General features: G+C 47.4%; 1 protein-coding gene across 1 annotated transcript in view; it reads right to left on the bottom strand.

Moving 5' to 3' along the window:
* LOC311123040 (chromatin-remodeling ATPase INO80-like) overlaps window positions 1–15430 on the bottom strand; it is a 91611-nt gene extending 76181 nt beyond the window's left edge. The window contains exons 1-16 of the mRNA XM_084197328.1: window positions 15164–15430; window positions 13987–14064; window positions 12309–12508; window positions 9246–9397; window positions 8910–8977; window positions 8572–8712; window positions 7249–7369; window positions 6808–7013; window positions 6401–6454; window positions 5912–6115; window positions 5394–5601; window positions 5135–5202; window positions 4795–5004; window positions 4309–4389; window positions 3616–3711; window positions 994–1196 (exon numbers count right to left, since the gene is read on the bottom strand). Of these exons, the coding sequence (XP_084053454.1) occupies window positions 994–1196; window positions 3616–3711; window positions 4309–4389; window positions 4795–5004; window positions 5135–5202; window positions 5394–5601; window positions 5912–6115; window positions 6401–6454; window positions 6808–7013; window positions 7249–7369; window positions 8572–8712; window positions 8910–8977; window positions 9246–9397; window positions 12309–12466 (1970 nt within the window). The 5' untranslated portion in view covers window positions 12467–12508; window positions 13987–14064; window positions 15164–15430. The remainder of the gene's footprint in view (window positions 1–993; window positions 1197–3615; window positions 3712–4308; window positions 4390–4794; window positions 5005–5134; window positions 5203–5393; window positions 5602–5911; window positions 6116–6400; window positions 6455–6807; window positions 7014–7248; window positions 7370–8571; window positions 8713–8909; window positions 8978–9245; window positions 9398–12308; window positions 12509–13986; window positions 14065–15163) is intronic.
* Window positions 15431–15671: the final 241 nt, after the last annotated feature.

The following is a 15671-nucleotide window of genomic DNA, read 5'->3' as shown; positions in this document are numbered from 1 at the left end:
CTGCCGCTTTCAAGGAGCGGGACACTAATGCGGACGCCTATAAGAAATCCTGCTACGACCGCCGACGAGCAATCAGACAGTCAAAACGTTAATACAGGACTAAGATCGAATCCTACTATGCCAGCTCTGACGCTCGTCGGATGTGGCAGGGCTTGCAAACTATCACGGATTACAAAGGGAAACCCAGCCACGAGCTGCCCAGTGACGCGAGCCTTTAAAACAGGATAACATTCACAAGGCCGCAGGGCTAGATGGATGACCAGGACGTGTACTCAGAATATGAGCTGACCAGCTGGCAAGTGTCTAGACTGACATTTTCAACATCTGCCTGACCCAGTCTGTAATAGGAACATGTTTCAAGCAGACCACCGTAGTCCCTGTGCCCAAGTACACCAAGGTAACCTGTCTAAATGACTATCGCCCCGTAGCACTCACATCTGTAGCCATGAAATGCTTTGAAAGGCTGGTCATAGCACACGTCAACGCCGACACCCTGGACTCACTCCAGTTCGCATACCGCCCCAACAGATCCACAGATAACGCAATCTCTATTGCACTAAACACAAACCTTCTCTCCCCTGGACAAGAGGAACACCTACATGAGAATGCTGTTCAAGTGCCAGGTCACAAACCTCTCCCTCAATGTCAGCAAGACAAATAGCTGATCGTGGACTACAGGAAACGGAGGACCGAGCACACCCACATCCACGGGACTGTAGTGGAGCGCTTCTCCTTGTCCACATCACTAAAGAATTATCATGGTCCACACACCGACACAGTCGTGAAGAAGGCACGACAATGCCTCTTCCCCCTCAGGAGGCTGGAAAGATTCGACATAGGCCCGCAAATCCTCAACAATCTCAAAAATATATATGAGATCTCTTTTTTTCTCTGTGCATTGTTGGGAATGGCTTTTCACTGATAGTCTACCCCTGTTGTTTACCAAGCATCTATTGGGTGTCCAGGGGGTCGGGTCTTCGGGTTAGGGTTTACCTGGTACTGCTCTTTAGGGCCTGGGCCTCATCCAGAACCATGTACTGCCACTTGACCCTCTGGAAGTACTTGACATCCTGAACTACCAGCTGGTAACTGGTGATGACCACATGGAACGGAGCATTCTGGGTGTACAGGGTTTTCTGGCTCCAGAACTTCCTGATCACCTTGCGGTCGTGAGGGTTACCCCAGTACGGCAGAACCTGAGGGACAAACAGCACACAGGGTTAAATGCATGAATATAATATGTGAATCTGCAGAGTTTATATTTTCTCAAGGAGGTCCAGTAATCATTGAGGCAGACCTAAAGGAGTTTTGATACTAAGTCTGTGTAGAACTGTCGTTTCTAATCGAATATAGTTATTTTATCACAACAGAATGTTTACATTTTATACTCACAAATCTTCTGACTTATTCCAGTAGAAAGAAACATTTTGCACAGTTACTTTTTTTTTCTCGAAAAATGTATTTGTTATTGTTTAGTGAGAAAACATTTCAACTCTGACTCCATGGATTGTTGATGTGAGACGTTATGTTAAACTATGTGACGGGACCATAATGAATCACTCAACACAAATACTGGCTGAGGCTCCATTGTGTGTGTGTCCATTGTTGCTGGGTCAGGCTCGTTCTCAGGAACTGATATTCATCTGATGTTTGTTAACACCTCATCACCATGGTGAAACAGTTGATTTACTTTCTTCTGAAAAACGTCCAACAATGATGGCTTTGCAGTGAAAAGTTGGACGAGGAGGGTGTATATGGAGGAGGTTGTGTGTGTGTGTGTGTTGTAAGATACCATGCCTCTGATTCATAGTTACCATAAGTCCTATAATACTATGCTGCCCACTAAAGGACAACATCGGAAATCAGGGATCTAAGCAACCACCGGTTCTCTCACCTTCAGATTATACAGGGTGCTGAGATACATTTTCCCCTCACACAATATAACATAGTCAATTAACACAGAGACAGAACCAGTAGATCGTTTAACGAGAGGAGAGAGCCGGAGAGAACAGCTGATGGAGAGAAAAGCTGATGGAGAACAGCTGATGGAGTGAACAGCTGACAGAGAGAACAGCTGATAGAGAGATGGAGAGAACAGCTGATGGAGAGATGGAGGGAACAGCTGTTGGAGAGATGGAGAGAACAGCTGATGGAGATATGGTGAGAACAGCTGATGAAGATATGAGGGAACAGCTGATGGAGAGATGGTGAGAATAGCTGATGGAGTGATGAGATAACAGCTGATGGCAAGAACAGCTGATGGAGAGAACAGCTGATGAAGAGATGGAGAGAACAGCTGATGAAGAGAACAGCTGATAGACATAACAGCTGATGGAGGGATGGAGAGAACAGCTGATGGCAAGAACAGCTGATGGAAAGATGGAGAACAGCTGATGGAGAGAACAGCTGATGAAGAGAACAGCTGATGAAGAGAACAGCTGATGAAGAGATGAGAGAACAGCTGATGAAGAGATGGAGAACAGCTGATAGAGAGAACAGCTGATGGAGAGATGGTGAGAACAGCTGATGGAGAGATGAGAGAACAGCTGATGGCAAGAACAGCTGATGGAGAGATGGAGAACAGCTGATGGAGAGAACAGCTAATGGAGAGAAAAGCTGATGTAGAGAACAGCTGATGGAGGGGTGGAGAGAACAGCTGATGAAGAGATGGAGAGAACAGCTGATGGAGGGGTGGAGAGAACAGCTGATAGACAGAACAGCTGATGGAGGGATGGAGAAGCGCTGATGAGAGAACAGCTGATGGAGAGAACAGCTGATGGAGAGATTGAGAGAAAAGCTGATGGAGAGAAAAGCTGATGTAGAGAACAGCTGATGTAGAGAACAGCTGAGGGAGCGACAGAGAGAACAGCTTATGGAGAGAACATCTGATCCAGAGAGATGGAGAACAGCCGATGGAGAGAACAGCTGATGGCTAGAACAGCTGATGGCGAGAACAGCTGATGGCGAGAACGGCTGATGGAGAGAACAGCTGATGGAGAGAACAGCTGATGGAGAGATGGAGAACAGCTGATGGAGAGAACAGCTGATAGAGAGAACAGCTGATAGACAGAACAGCTGATGGAGGGATGGAGAGAACAGCTGATGGCAAGAACAGCTGATGGAGAGATGGAGAACAGCTGATGGAGAGAACAGCTAATGGAGAGAAAAGCTGATGTAGAGAACAGCTGATGAAGAGATGGAGAAAACAGCTGATGAAGAGATGGAGAGAACAGCTGATGGAGGGGTGGAGAGAACAGCTGATAGACAGAACAGCTGATGGAGGGATGGAGAAGCGCTGATGAGAGAACAGCTGATGGAGAGATTGAGAGAAAAGCTGATGGAGAGAAAAGCTGATGTAGAGAACAGCTGATGTAGAGAACAGCTGAGGGAGCGACAGAGAGAACAGCTTATGGAGAGAACAGCTGATCGAGAGAGATGGAGAGAACAGCTGATGGAGAGAACAGCTGATGGCGAGAACAGCTGATGGAGAGAACAGCTGATGGCGAGAACAGCTGATGGAGACAACAGCTGATAGAGAGATGAGAACAGCTGATAGAGAGATAATGTTATATGTGCTGTAGATGTCAGAGCAATGGTGGGATCCTGATGTCTCACCTTGAATTTGGGGACAAAGCGTGTAAACTCCTGGTGCCAGTTATTCAGCGTGGAGGCAGGAGAGATGATGAGGAACGGACCCCAGATGTTGTCACGCTGCAGAGGACAGGACAGGGACACTCAGTCAGTCACCACAACAGGACAGGGACACACTCAGTCAGTCAGTCACCACAACAGGACAGGGACACACTCAGTCAGTCAGTCACCACAACAGGACAGGGACACACTCAGTCAGTCAGTCACCACAACAGGACAGGGACACACTCAGTCAGTCACCACAACAGGACAGGGACACACTCAGTCAGTCACCACAACAGGACAGGGACACACTCAGTCAGTCACCACAACAGGTGTGTGTGTGTGCTTGTGTGTGTTTGAGAGAAAAACAGGCAATACTAAGCTGTGACTCATGTCTTCCTGTGGGACAGAGCGGGCTCAAATTCCCAAAATGTCATTATATTTCCCCTCTCATTTAAAACACCTTGGGGCCCACGGATACAGCTGGACTGTTCCCATTCACACGATTCATCAACAATCGCCCGTAAATATATATATAACAATACAACACCTTAGAATGAAACGTTGCGGCTTCTGCATGCCAAGTACAAAGGTAATCAAATGCTAATGTTTGGAAGAGACCAGGCAGACTAAACCAAGCCCAGCTCCAGTATTTTACTGAGGTGTTCTGCTTACCTCAGCCAGGTGCCCCAGCAGGGCGATGCTCTGAACAGTCTTCCCCAGACCCATCTCATCTGCTAGGATACCATTGATACCCTATGAAGAGGGAGAACGGAACAGGAAGGGATGTCACTACTGAGAAAAGTGACAGAGTGATGGGATGCATGACAGGTGTGTGTAGGGGGGAGAGAGAGAGTCAGAGAGAGAGAGAGTCAGAGTCAGAGAGAGAGAGAGAGAGAATCAGAGAGAGAGAGAGAGAGAGAGAGAGTCAGAGAGAGAGAGAGAGTCAGAGAGAGAGAGAGTCAGAGAGAGAGAGTCAGAGAGAGAGTCAGAGAGAGAGAGAGAGTCAGAGAGAGAGAGAGAGAGAGAGTCAGAGAGAGAGAGAGTCAGAGAGAGAGAGAGAGAGAGAGAGTCAGAGAGAGAGAGAGAGAGTCAGAGAGAGAGAAAAACCGACCAACAAAGAGAAAGAGAAGTTGATCTTTTGAAGCTTGTGTCCATCACCTGTTCGTAGAGGTTAGCCAGCCAGTTCATGCCTTTAAGCTGGTAGCCCTTCAGTTTCCCGTTGAAGATGGTTGGCTGGGGGATGTCTTCCCCGGCCTGGATAGAAGGGTTAGACAGGCTGTAGCTCTCCCCGAACCCTGACCCTGACCCACTGGCCTGGTGCAGGGAGGCACAGCGACTGTCCTTAGCCTCCTCATCAAAGAGACGCGTCTAGAGGGAGAAAAAGTGGACCGTCTGCTTTGAGAACGCTGGCATAAGAATAATTTTCCCATGTTGAGTGTACATATCTATCTGGGTGGACTCATGTTGATGAGGTGTTGGAGGTACTGCTGGGACTTACTCTGGCCTGGTGGATGTCGTAGGCCTCTTTAGCGTTCCTTAGGGCCTGTGACTTGTAGTATTCACTATCTGAGATGGACAACAATTCAACACTATTACAACTGCACTTAATTGCACTAAAATTGTAATGTACCTCTTCACGATCAAGCACAAAAGGAGGAAACCACTTGAGATCCAATCAATCATGATTGGATTTGGCTATTGAGATTTAGATGAAGTAACCCCGAATATGTTTAGAATGATAAAGTAGCGACCATTACCGTAGTCCTCCTGTCCAACGTTGACCATCACCCCTCCCCCGATGTCCATCTGCCTGTGAGAGGTGGTGTCATCCAGCTTGTTGAGAATGTCCTCCTGTCCCCCCTCCTCCTCCTCTCCGTCCTCCCCAGGACCCTTGCCCCCCATGAAGTGGGCATACAGCTCTGTCTGGGTGATCAGGAAGTTCAGCTTACGCTGCTGACGCTTCGCCTGGGAGGGAGAGAGAGAGAGAGAGAGAGGTAGGGTTAATCCTTGACATTGTGGTGAGTTTTGGCATTCGCTTTGATCCCTTTTTAAATCTGAATTTATTTAGGGAGATCACTCGACGTTTGTTTTACGCGGTAGAGGGGTGACCAGCTTCTGGGTGTGCAGGCTTTTACTCCAACATTACTATAAACACACCCGATTCCGCTAATCAAGTGACAAGTAGAATCAGGCGTGTTACATCAGAGCGTTATACTGCAGGAAGGTAGCTCCCCGTCCTGATGTGGTAGAGCACGGTGTGTTTTTCCAGTCTCACCTCTCTCATCTCCTCGTCCAGCTTGCGTTGTTCCAGAGCTTCCTTCTCAGCTCTCTTCCTGTGCTCCTTCTCCACCTTCTCATATTTCTTCCAGTAGAGCGTCATCTCCTTGGTCAGTCTCCTGGCCCGGGGAAGGGTCTCCTTGCAGTTCTTCTGGGCTTGAATGGCTGCCCTACGTACCTCACGCATACACTGGTGAGCCAGCTGGAGAGGAGGAGAACAGATACTCATTAATGACACAGTACTGAGTTTAGATCAGAGACACTGGTGGACCAGCTGGAGATGAGGAGAACAGATACACAAAGAAAATAGTTTAGTCTTGAGAGAACACAGACATTTAGTTTGAAGTAACATATATAGAAAAAACACATACAGGATTTGCCTCTGGTAAAAAACAGAGACTTACACAGGGATACTCTTTCAAACACACACACACTATACACACAGACAACAGGTTTTAATAGGTCATGAAAGGCTTAAACATTTTACCTTTTTGGCATTGGTAAGGACAAAGTTCTTGGCTGATGCTTTTTGCTTGAATGCCTGAAGAAAGATTATGCAATTATGAATATATTACTTCGTACCAATTCACATGCTCTACATAGGATATACTATGAACTTTAGCCCCTCTCAGATATCCTTTAAATCAGAGGTCAGGGCCACAGTATCCACAAAGCAGCAAGTGCTGAGATCTAAGATCTGTCCATATAATCTCATTCATTACGATCTAAAAGGCTAAACTGATCCCAGATCAGCACTCTTACTCTGAGATGCTTTATGGATACGGGCCCTGAGGACAGTTCACAACAACTCACAGATTTACAAAGACCTACACCCACTCCTACAATTATTATCCTGACTCTTGTAGGCCTCTCAGACTACACTACCCAGCGTACCTTGGGGCACTCCTTCTTGGCGATGGTGAGCCAGACTTTTCGTCGTCGTGCGTTCAGCTGCTCTACAGTCAGGTGCTTCTTCTTCAACATGGGAAGAGGGGCATCATGGGAAAACTTGGCGAAGATCTTGGTGACATACGGCCGCCCCTCGCCTGAGAACTCCCCCTCTACCCTCTTCTTCTTCTTCTTCCCTTTCTTTAGCTTGCCTGAGAGGAGGAGGGAATATGGAGGAATACATCAATGACTGGAAACCAACGTAACATGCTCCATGAAGGTAAGCGAACCTATTCACTAGTAGCAGTATTAGAAAATCTATATGATTCCCTCTAGAAATAAAATAGGTATGCGGCACAATCATCCATTTAAAAAAAATACATATTCAACAAAGCAAAGACAGACATGTCAGACAATTATAAATAAGTAAATAAACGTTTTTCTTACCCTTGAATTTCTTCTCCTCCTTGATCTTCTTCTTCTTGGGGCCCAGCAGGTGGCGCTGCTGTTCATAGAAGGGGTCCTGGGAGGAGAGCAGTCCTGTGCTGTAGTACTGATACTGCTGCAGCTGAGGAGAGGAGGGGGGGGGGAAGAGGTTACTAACTGTCATCCATAGAGATGTATAGAGATCTCCAGTTTGTATCTGTGCCATTATGGTGCCTGTGATAACATGGGCAGCGCCATTTAGGGTATTGCCATTTTAAAGTTGTAGATGTTCTCCTTCTTTTGATGTATGAAAACAGCGTAACGCTAATATTGGTGATTTACCGCCACCTGCAGAGCTGGAGTCCTGAACCACATCTTGTGTGTCATTCATTTATTGTTGCCACTAGATGGCGGTGATAAAGCCTAAAGCCACTTTACAAACTAAGCAAACCAATTTGAAGACAACGCTCTGATCATTGGCTGATCCCTCCCAACCTATTTGGAATCCCCACCCAGTTGACTACTATAAAACGGTGGATGACCCCAATGGCAACGTCCATGCCAAAACAGATCTCTATTAGTGTTATCATTGTTCAGTCAATGCTATCACAATGAGCACAATGGTAGTGTTGGTCATGTGGCTATAGTAGTGGTCATGTGGCTATAGTAGTGGTCATGTGGCTATAGTGTTGGTCATGTGACTATAGTAGTGGTCATGTGGCTATAGTAGTGGTCATGTGGCTATAGTAGTGGTCATGTGGCTATAGTAGTGGTCATGTGGCTATAGTGTTGGTCATGTGACTATAGTAGTGGTCATGTGACTATAGTAGTGGTCATGTGGCTATAGTAGTGGTCATGTGGCTATAGTAGTGGTCATGTGACTATAGTAGTGGTCATGTGACTATAGTAGTGGTCATGTGACTATAGTAGTGGTCATGTGACTATAGTAGTGGTCATGTGACTATAGTAGTGGTCATGTGACTATAGTAGTGGTCATGTGACTATAGTAGTGGTCATGTGGCTATAGTAGTGGTCATGTGGCTATAGTAGTGGTCATGTGACTATAGTAGTGGTCATGTGGCTATAGTAGTGGTCATGTGGCTATAGTAGTGGTCATGTGGCTATTCATCAAGTAATAACAGTTGTGTACGAACACAGATACATGCCTATGTGTATGTCTAGACGTGTGTGTGTGTGTGTCTAGACGTGTGTGTGTGTGTGTCTAGACGTGTGTGTGTGTGTGTGTGTGTGTGTGTGTGTGTGTGTGTGTGTGTGTGTGTCTAGACGTGTGTGTGTGTGTGTGTGTCTAGACGTGTGTGTGTGTGTGTGTGTGTGTGTGTGTACCTCTCTGTCGTTGTGGAACTTGTTCTGGTGCTCCCTGGTGAACTGATGCAGTCTGAGCATATCCTGTAGCTCTTCTCTGGACAGACTGAAGTCAGAGTCCTCTGTGTCTGACTCACTGGTGTCATCACTCAACAGGATACTCTATGGGGAGAACAATTCAGATACATCCATGACCTTCCATCCCCTATTTCCTTATATACCACTACAGACCGGTTTCCTGGACACAGATTAAGTCTAGTTCTGGACTAAAAAGCATGATAATTTTGGTCCACAAACTTTGTGTTTGGGGAAACCAGCCCTGAATGTTAACACACTCTATCATGAAGCAATGCAAATACCTTCAGCCATTTCCTGCTCTTCTTCAGTTTGGAGAAGTTGTATAGACTGTCTTTGTCTGCCTTGTGTTCTGTGGAGAGAGAAGGAGAGTAAGAGGAGTATAAAAGACTAAATGTCTTTGAATAAAGGTCTCGTGAGATATTGGATATTGAAACAGGATATTGCACTTGTACGGAGCCAATGTTTCCCATTAATCTGAGATTACACCTTGGAATCCAGATCCCTACTAAAGCATATCCTGTAGCAGGATCTATAGAACAGATGGGAGGGTCACCACTTTTAAGGTGCATGCACCTATTGGAACCTTCCGGGTGAACTTTCCCTAAGCTCCCCTTCACCTTGTGATAGAGCTCCGTTGAGGGGGTTGCCCTCGGTAACAAGCCCCTCCTCCTCCAGGTCACATGACTCCTCCTTTATCGCCAGGGCTGCGTGCTGATTGGTCGGGCCCATGGAAGGCCCCTCCCCCAATCCACCATCGTCGCTGTCATCACTGTGATGAGACAAACATGTACGCATAAGCCCAGAGTCATCCCAGTCATGTCATAATGCACATACAACATCTATTTCAAGCTTCTGAGAGGTCCCCGGTGCTGACGCGGTCGTTACCTTCTGGCCTATAGCCACAAATAGAATTTAGATCATTAGTCAAGAGTTTCCCCTTGATTAATTACACAGTGGAGTGCAAGGGCCCCAAGATATCAACACCTAGGGCCACTAAAACTAACCTCACATGGAGAAGGTGCAGGGCTTATGACATTGTATTATTCCTAGATAGTTCTCTGCTCTGTTGTAATGTGTTGTAATGATATTGTACACAGCGTTTCCCCTAGGATTTATTTCAGCAGCGGTGGTAAAGGTAGTGGGAAGGGGGTGGGGGGATGCCCACCCGGGGGATTTTGTTGTAAAAAACTGTGAGAAGGTCACTTCTGGTGACTTTTTTTAAAAAGGACATTCTACTCCAAAATGCATGAAAATTAAATAAATGTTGACACCTCATGAAATATAACTGAAATATACGATTATTTAATTGATAAAGGAGCAAACGGTGGCTGTGCGCTCATGGCTCTCATTCGCACAACTGCTCACTCTGTTTGCTACAAGTATAAGTTGTAACTTGTCACTGATCTTAAAGGGATAGTGCAAGATTTTGGCAATTAAAAAGGTGCACTATGCAGAAATTGCGCCGCCATTTCCTGGTTGCTAACATTCTAATAGTAATTTCAGTTTATGTGACAAAACAAGCAAGTATAGCGTAGAGCAGGGGCCTGGGCCCCCCCTGGGTGCACATTTAAATCAGCTGATTCAAATAATCAAAGCTTGATGAGTTGGTTATTTGAATCAGCTGTGTAGTGCTAGGGCAAAAAACAAAACGTCCACCAAGGGGGGCCCCCAGGACCGAGTTTGGGGAAACCCTGCCCTACGACACGTGTCAAACTCGTTCCACAAAGGGCCGAGTCTATGCGCGTTTTCACTCCTCCCTTGTACTTGATTGATGAATTAAGGTCAATGATTAGTAAGGAACTCTCCTCACCTGGTTGTCCAGGTCAACCAAAAACCAGCAGACACCATGCTCTCCATGGAATGAGTGACACCCCTGCCCTACGAGGTCCGGAGCCTGCTGGTTTTCTGTTCTACCTGATAATTAGTTACACACACCTAGTGTCCCAGGTCTAAATCAGTCCCTGATTAGAGGGGAACAGTGAAAAAATGCAGTGGAACTGGCTTCGAGGTCCAGCGCTGAGTTTGATGGGTGTAGAGAATCAATGTACCATCTAAACCTATGTGAAATATATTTTCCATAACCAACAATATTGTCTTTTCAGCTGTTTGAAGCTGGTATACATAACCGAAAGTAAAAGCAAAAACGAAACATTACGGGAAGCATAGAAATAGTGCACATAGAACAGATCTACCGCTTCTTAGACTTGCTTTCAATGATAATGACAGCTGTAGAACAAACATTTCTATGTGAATTTAGTCGGCTCGCCCCAAAAAGTTACATAATGCAGCTTTAAGAGTCAGATGAACTCATGGATACCATTTATGTCTCTGTGTTCAGTTTGAAGAAAGTTGCTAACTAGCATTAGTGCAATTGCTAACTAGCGTTAGCACAATAATTGGAAGTCTATGGGAACAGCTAATGGCTCACAAAACTATATTGAACAAAATATATAATCGCAACATGTAAAGTGTTGGTCCCATATTTCATGAGCTGAAATAAAAGATCACATAATTTTTCCAGATGCACAAAAAGCTTATTTATCTCAAATGTTGTGCACAAATTGTTTTACATCCCTGTTAGTGAGCATTTCTCCATGCCAAGATAATCCATCCACCTAACAGAGGTGTGGCATATCAAGAAGCTGATTAAACAGCATGATCCTTACACAGGTGCACCTTGTGCTGGGGACAATAAAAGGCCACTAAAATGTGCAGTTTTGTCACAGATGTCTCAAGTTGAGGGAGCACGCAATTGGCATGCTGACTGCAGGAATGTCCACCAGAGCTGTTGCCAGAGAATTGAATTGTCATTTCTCTACCATAAGCCAACATCGTTTTAGAGAATTGGCAGTACGTCTAACCGGCCTCACAACCGTAGACCACGTGTAACCACACCAGCCCAGGACCTCCACATCCGGCTTCTTCACCTTCGGGATCGTCTGAGGAGGGGGGGGGTTCTGAGGAGTATTTCTGTCTGTAATAAAGCCATTTTGTTGGGGAAAAACTCATTCTGATTGGCTGGGCCTGGCTCCCCAGTGGGTGGGCCTATGCCCTCCCAGGTCCTCCCAAGGCTGTGCCCCTGCCCAGTCATGTGAAATCCATAAATTAGGGCCTCATTTATTTATTTCAATTGACTGATTTCTTTCTATGAACTGTAACTCAGTCAAATCTTTTAAATGTTTGCATTTATTTATTTTTTCAGTATCCCTTCAAACTGCAGTGAGTATCCAAGCGCATCTCGGGCTAAATATTTGGCAACGATTTAGCAGCAGCGGGGCTCCGCTGCTAAATGAATATTGGAGAAACACTGGTATATTACCTGAATAGGTATCTGTTCTGTTATATTACATTGTAAATAGAGTACCACACTATGAGTCATAATACCCATAATACCTAGCGGTCAAGCAGGGAAATGGTTCCAATCATTTTTCTACCATTCATTTTTCCCATAGGGGAGCCGAATATATTGATAAAAGCTTATTAGAGAGATTTACATGGTTATCAAAACGTCACGCCAGGGTAAGCCAACACGAAACACAGCCCTTATTTTAAATGTTTCTAAAATCCCCTATGTGAAAAAGGAATGGTGGAAAAACAATTGGAACTATTTCCCTGTTTGACCGCTAGGTTTTATGGGTATTATGACAACTACACTGTGGGGCTCTATAACTGTACTTTACCTGGATAGGTCTCTGTTGAAGACCGAGGCGGTCTGGCGGAGGAAGCTGTCAAGGCGTAGGGATCTCTCCAGGTGCTGGAGGTGAAGAGGCTTGGCCAGGCCTGATGACGACCATGCTGCCCCATCGTCGGCCTCTGCCTGCCCAGCCCCAGACGCCATGGAGGACTGAGACCTTTAGGTCCTATTGGGCAGGGATACTCACTGGGGGAGAGAGAGGGGTTGGGAGAGGAGGGGAGAGAGGGGGAGAGAGGGGGAGAGGAGGGGAGAGAGGGGGAGAGAGGGGGGGAGAGAGGGGGAGAGGAGGGGAGAGAGGGGGAGAGGAGGGGAGAGAGGGGGAGAGAGGGGGAGAGGAGGGAGAGAGGGGGAGAGAGGGGGAGAGGAGGGGAGAGAGGGGGAGAGAGGAGGAGAGGAGGGGAGAGAGGGGGAGAGGAGGGGAGAGAGGGGGAGAGAGGGGGAGAGGAGGGGAGAGAGGGGGAGAGGAGGGGAGAGAGGGGGAGAGAGGAGGAGAGGAGGGGAGAGAGGGGGAGAGAGGGGGAGAGGAGGGGAGAGAGGGGGAGAGAGGAGGAGAGGAGGGGAGAGAGGGGGAGAGGAGGGGAGAGAGGAGGAGAGGAGGGGAGAGAGGGGGAGAGAGGAGGAGAGGAGAGGAGAGAGAGGAGGAGAGGAGGGGAGAGAGGGGGAGAGAGGGGGAGAGAGGGGGAGAGGAGGGGAGAGAGGGGGAGAGAGGAGGAGAGGAGGGGAGAGAGGGGGAGAGGAGGGGAGAGAGGAGGAGAGGAGGGGAGAGAGGGGGAGAGAGGAGGAGAGGAGGGGAGAGAGGGGGAGAGGAGGGGAGAGAGGGGGAGAGAGGGGGAGAGGAGGGGAGAGAGGGGGAGAGGAGGGGAGAGAAGGGGAGAGAGGGGGAGAGAGGGGGAGAGGAGGGGAGAGAGGGGGAGAGAGGGGAGAGGAGGGGAGAGAGGGGGAGAGAGGGGAGAGGAGGGGAGAGAGGGGGAGAGAGGGGAGAGAGGAGGGGAGAGAGGGGGAGAGGAGGGGAGAGAGGAGGAAGGGAGGGGAGAGAGGGGGAGAGGAGGGGAGAGAGGAGGAGAGGAGGGGAGAGAGGGGGAGAGAGGGGGAGAGGAGGGGAGAGAGGGGGAGAGAGGGGGAGAGGAGGGGAGAGAGGGGGAGAGGAGGGGAGAGGAGGGGAGAGAGGGGGAGAGGAGGGGAGAGAGGGGGGGAGAGAGGGGGAGAGGAGGGGAGAGAGGGGGAGAGGATGGGAGAGAGGGGGAGAGAGGGGGAGAGAGGAGGAGAGGAGGGGAGAGAGGGGGAGAGAGGAGGAGAGGAGGGGAGAGAGGGGGAGAGGAGGGGAGAGAGGGGGAGAGAGGGGGAGAGGAGGGGAGAGAGGGGGAGAGAGGGGGAGAGGAGGGGAGAGAGGGGGAGAGGAGGGGAGAGAGGGGGAGAGAGGAGGACAAAAAAGAGAAAGGGGGAGAGAGGAAGAGGGAGAAAAGAGAGGTAGGGGTTTAGATGGAGAGAGAGTGAGAAGACAGAGAGAAACAACATGGGGTAGAGCGGAAGTTGTAATATTAGAGCTAAAGATTATTTATTGTGTTTTGCAGTCAGGACCTCCATGTCGTCTCCTAACAGCTAGTCTTTGCATGCAACATAACACTGACATTATGTTTGTGCAGAAATTAACAAGACAATGGTACCTTTCTAATGTGGGATATGGATTATCTCATTATCTCCAATCACAACTGTCAGTTCAGAAGATGTGAAAAGGCCTGAAACTGAGAGAAAGATCCACAAGTCACACACTGCAGAACACCAATCAATGCTGTCAAAATCAACTAATCAACGTATTCCCACTGTGGACCTTCAAGCACTTTCATGTACCAGATTGAAAGAGTTTATGTTGAACTGATTAGATTTGTTGAACAGTCCATATAGGAGGAAATTGAGTCTAAATATGTTCAAGTTATAGGCATGTTTTGTTTTTAATGTTTCAAGACCCTAAGTCTGAGCTTGGGGAAGGGACTTTGGGGTGCTCTTTGACCCCAACCCTGAACTAACCTGACCTATGGACTCATTAAATGGTCACAACTAGTTTGAAATTGTGTCCACAAATCCCCACAGGAGTAAGAGGTTCATGCCACATAACATCTCTATCTGGATGTAAATACTTTGATTCTCACTACCCTGTAGGGAGAATTAGACATTTAGGTAACTTATATAACAGATTATTCATGTTTTATTCAGGTGGATCCTTTGTATGTCTATTGCAGGTGTGGGAAAATGTGGGTTATTATAGCTTTACTTAATGGTTCAATCATAGAGAGGATTGAGTGATAATGAGAGCAGGTGTCTGCAAAGGGAATCAAGCCACTGTACTACAATGTAGCTAGCCTGCCAGTTAACACTCAGAGCAAAGCACAACTGATGAATGTTCAGCTAAATTAGCTAGCTAGCTAGCTAGCTGTCGAACTGAACGGTGAATTAGCTGGCTAGCTAATGCTAAATGAACGTTTAGCCTGCAAGTGCGATACTACCGTTATTTAGCTTACTAACCTTAGCCTGTTAGCTCTTAGCATTAGCTCGGGCCAGCTAACCTTGTATGACAAGCTAGCATGCTGGCTAACGTTAGCTAGCTACCTACACAACACACGATAGACATGTATATCAAGGGTCAAGGTATGCAGCTACGTTAGCAAGGTAACATGTTGTGGTTAGAATAGGCATTGGCCAGCCGAATTCCTATTCAAAGAGCAGGCTAACTTTGACATTTTTGATTGTCTGGAAACCCGGCCTTTGTTACATTTGAATGGCTAACTGTCAATCTTGGTGCGTTTATGGTCATTGGAATTAATTAGGTATGAAGTTCCCACTCACTCTTGAGTTATTCAAATGGGTTCTGCCCCTTTAAGGCTACCACCTTCCCTGGACATATGAGTATTTTAGTAATACAATTCATTTTCGGGGAAAGCAACTTTGGCTTGTTACAGCGAGGCCTAGGAATCTTTCCAGCACCTCTCCGTCCCCTTGAATAGGCACGAGGGTCGTCTCAGAAGCCTCCGTTTTCGGATCCCCGCGATCTAATTCTTTCTCCCTCCCGGCCATCTTACCCCATAGCTCCCTCACCACATTACCTCCAAAACACTTTCTCACCTTGGCCCCGTGTCCCCCTTTTGCGCTCTCTCGTAGCTGCTGCCGACTCTCAGTTCTCTGACTCCAAGATGGCGGGTCTAGGCAACGAGTGAGTCTATGAGCTTTGGGTCGACAGCAGCAGAGAGGCGGCCACTTTCTGTAACTGAGGGAGCAGGGACACGGCGCCATGGCGAGGATAGAGCAGGGAACAGGCATACTAATCAAATGCAGAGAGAGTGACGATTTCGTATCT

This window comes from Coregonus lavaretus (genome assembly GCF_964263955.1).
Source record: "Coregonus lavaretus genome assembly, contig: HAP1_SCAFFOLD_504, whole genome shotgun sequence".
Classification (NCBI taxonomy): domain Eukaryota; kingdom Metazoa; phylum Chordata; class Actinopteri; order Salmoniformes; family Salmonidae; genus Coregonus; species Coregonus lavaretus.
The sequence above is the reverse complement of the archived record's forward strand: the minus strand, read 5'-3'. Positions and strand labels throughout refer to the sequence as shown.